We start from the raw sequence: 2,634 nt of genomic DNA, 5'->3' as shown, positions 1-2,634 counted from the left end.
ACTACATGCCAAAAAAAAAGAACGTTCGCGTGCCTGCCACGCATGTTGCTGGGCCGACCCATCAACCGAAGGTAAGCGGGACTCCAGCCACAGAATCGGAGAAAGAGCCCGTGCCGGCCCATGTTGCTGCCCGACACGGGCTCATACAGACGCGCCTTTAACTCTACATACACCCACCACCGCCGAAGGCAAGTAGCCAAGCAGAACCCAACCCAAAGCAGCCGCTGCGATTCCTTCCCTCAGAAGGGGAAAAGAAAGGAAAAAAAAAAAGCATCCGCAGCCGCCGCGATGATCCTCCGCATCCGCAGCCGCGACGGCACTGACCGCATCACGGTGCCGGACGCGGCCGCCGCCACCGTCGGCGACCTGCAGCGCCTCATCGAGGCGCGCGCCACCGTGCCCGTCGCCGCCCAGCGCCTCTCCCTCGACCCGGCGCTGCTCCTCCCCGCCCCGCAGCCGCCGCTCCTCTCCGACCCGGCCGCGCCGCTCGCCTCCCTGCCCCTCGCCAACGGCTCCTTCGTCTACCTCTCGTACCCGCCCGGCGCGCGCTCCGCCCAGCCGCCGGCGCCCCGGGCCCTCACCGCCGCCGGCTCCTTCGGCAAGAAGATGACCATGGACGACCTCATCGCGCGCCAGATCCGGGTCACCCGCCAGGAGGCGCCCTTCTGCTCCGCGGCCTCCTTCGACCGCGACTCGGCCAACGCCTTCCAGCTCCACGTCTCCGAGTCGCTCGCCTTCGCCGTCAAGCGCGCGGGCTTCCTCTACGGCCGCGTCGACGCCGAGACCAAGGAGGTGCTGGTCGACTTCATCTACGAGCCGCCGCAGCAGGGGTCCTCGGACGTGGTCCACCTGATGCGGGACGCCGACGAGGAGGCCCGCGTCGACGCCATCGCCGACGGGCTCGGCATGCGCCGGGTAGGGTTCGTCTTCACACAGGCAGTAGGGAGGAAGGCCAGCGAGACGGGCGAGTACACCCTGTCCAACAGCGAGGTGGTCCAGGCCGCCCAGCTGCAGGCAGAGGGCGGGATCCCGGAGTGGGTCACCGCCGTGGTGAAGCTGGAGGTGGGGGAGGATGGCTCGGCGGACGTGCACTTCGAGGCGTTCCAGATGAGCGAGGTCTGCGTCAAGCTGTTCAAGGACGGCGTGCTGGAGACGGAGATCCAGGACTCCGACGACCCCCGCCTGTCCAAGATGCGCAAGGAGGTGATTGCAGGAGGGAAAGACACCATGGAGGTGGACAACGACTTCTTCCTGGTGCCCGTGAAGATCTCCGATCACCAGGGCCCGCTCTCAATGGGATTTCCGATTGAAAACCGTGGAATTCCTCTACCGGCGAACGCTCTCAGGAGCCACATGGATCGTGCAAAGCATCTCCCGTTCGTCAAGCGGATCTCTGATTTCCACCTGCTTCTCCAGATCGCTGCTTTCCTGGATGTCAAGGCCGACGTTCCTACTCTGGCTGCGTGCGTGGGACACCAGGCAGAGGTGCCAGAGGGCTACCGGCTCCTGATCGACGCCTTGGCAGGTCAAACATAACCAGAGAGGGTTTCCTGAAACAAAGACACGGTGTCATTTAGCAACTTGCTCTCAGTATCATCTCATGTGTGATTTATATGAATGTCTCAGGTGTGTAAGTCTTGTTTAAAACTCGTATATGCGATTACCATTGCACAAAGGGCAACATGTTTCATTTTGATGCTGAATCTGGTCATATACTCGTTGAAATGCAAGTCTTTTGGTGGTTGTATATTGCCTAGATGTTTAGTTTTTTTGACATTTGCATTGCCTAGATGTTGGGAAAGGGACAAACATTGATTTTGCCATGCCAGTTCACTCAGATAGTAACCAACACTGAGATAGTTCGCTGAGATAGTAACCAAGACGAATAGGGGGACTGGAGAAGGGTTGATCAATTTCTTGTATGGTTTTGAAAATTGGGCTGGAGATATGACTTAGGGTCTATTATGTTTCTAAAAATAGTCTATGTGCCTTCGGACAATGCGTCGCGAGGGCAAGTCAGACCTTTTAGGACCAGATACTAGTATGACCCAACCGACACACCCGGAATACCTTTAGACACATTTCACTCAGTTAGGATGTTGTATGATACCCATGTTTTTGGTTTGCTCAAGGAGGGGTGACATATAATGTTGAAGTTTTGAAGTAAGGTCTGGAGTTTTTGATACTCAGGAAGGCCAGGAAGGCTTGTGTTAAAATCAGAGGACTACAATAAAAGTGGTGTGGGAGTGCCTTATACCATTTTGAGTCCCTTTTGAGCAAGGGATTTTTCCAGAACCATATAGCTGTGGATCGACAAGGAATTTTTCCAGAATCTCTTTTAGGTAGGTAGAGTGAAGGTGATGTAGGGATCTATCCAAAACCCCACATGAGAGACTATTTGGCCTCAATGGCAATTCTTTAGATATAGGTTAGCTATTTAAGCACCGATACAAATGGGAAAATGGGGCTAAGGGATGAACATGATGGAATGTATATTGATTATATGGTTACTTGAGATGAAAACACTTCAAGCAGAGGAACAAATGCCTCTAAATATAGTACTAGTAAGAAAAGCCTGACTGGTATTGATACTGGAACTAGTAGTGTGAGAAAGTCTAGTGGTTTGTATGAAGA

The 2,634-nt window shown here is 54.9% G+C and overlaps 1 protein-coding gene across 1 annotated transcript; it reads left to right on the top strand.

Moving 5' to 3' along the window:
• Nucleotides 1-201: 201 nt before the first annotated feature.
• Nucleotides 202-1,747, top strand: LOC119315387 (NPL4-like protein). The gene has a single exon (XM_037590011.1). The coding sequence runs from the start codon at nt 289-291 to the stop codon at nt 1,534-1,536; it is 1,248 nt and encodes a 415-aa protein (XP_037445908.1). The 5' UTR covers nt 202-288; the 3' UTR covers nt 1,537-1,747.
• The last annotated feature ends 887 nt before the right edge of the window (nt 1,748-2,634 follow it).

Source organism: Triticum dicoccoides, chromosome 6A (genome assembly GCF_002162155.2).
Source record: "Triticum dicoccoides isolate Atlit2015 ecotype Zavitan chromosome 6A, WEW_v2.0, whole genome shotgun sequence".
NCBI classification, from domain to species: Eukaryota; Viridiplantae; Streptophyta; class Magnoliopsida; order Poales; family Poaceae; genus Triticum; species Triticum dicoccoides.
This window is presented reverse-complemented; position numbering and strand designations above follow the sequence as displayed.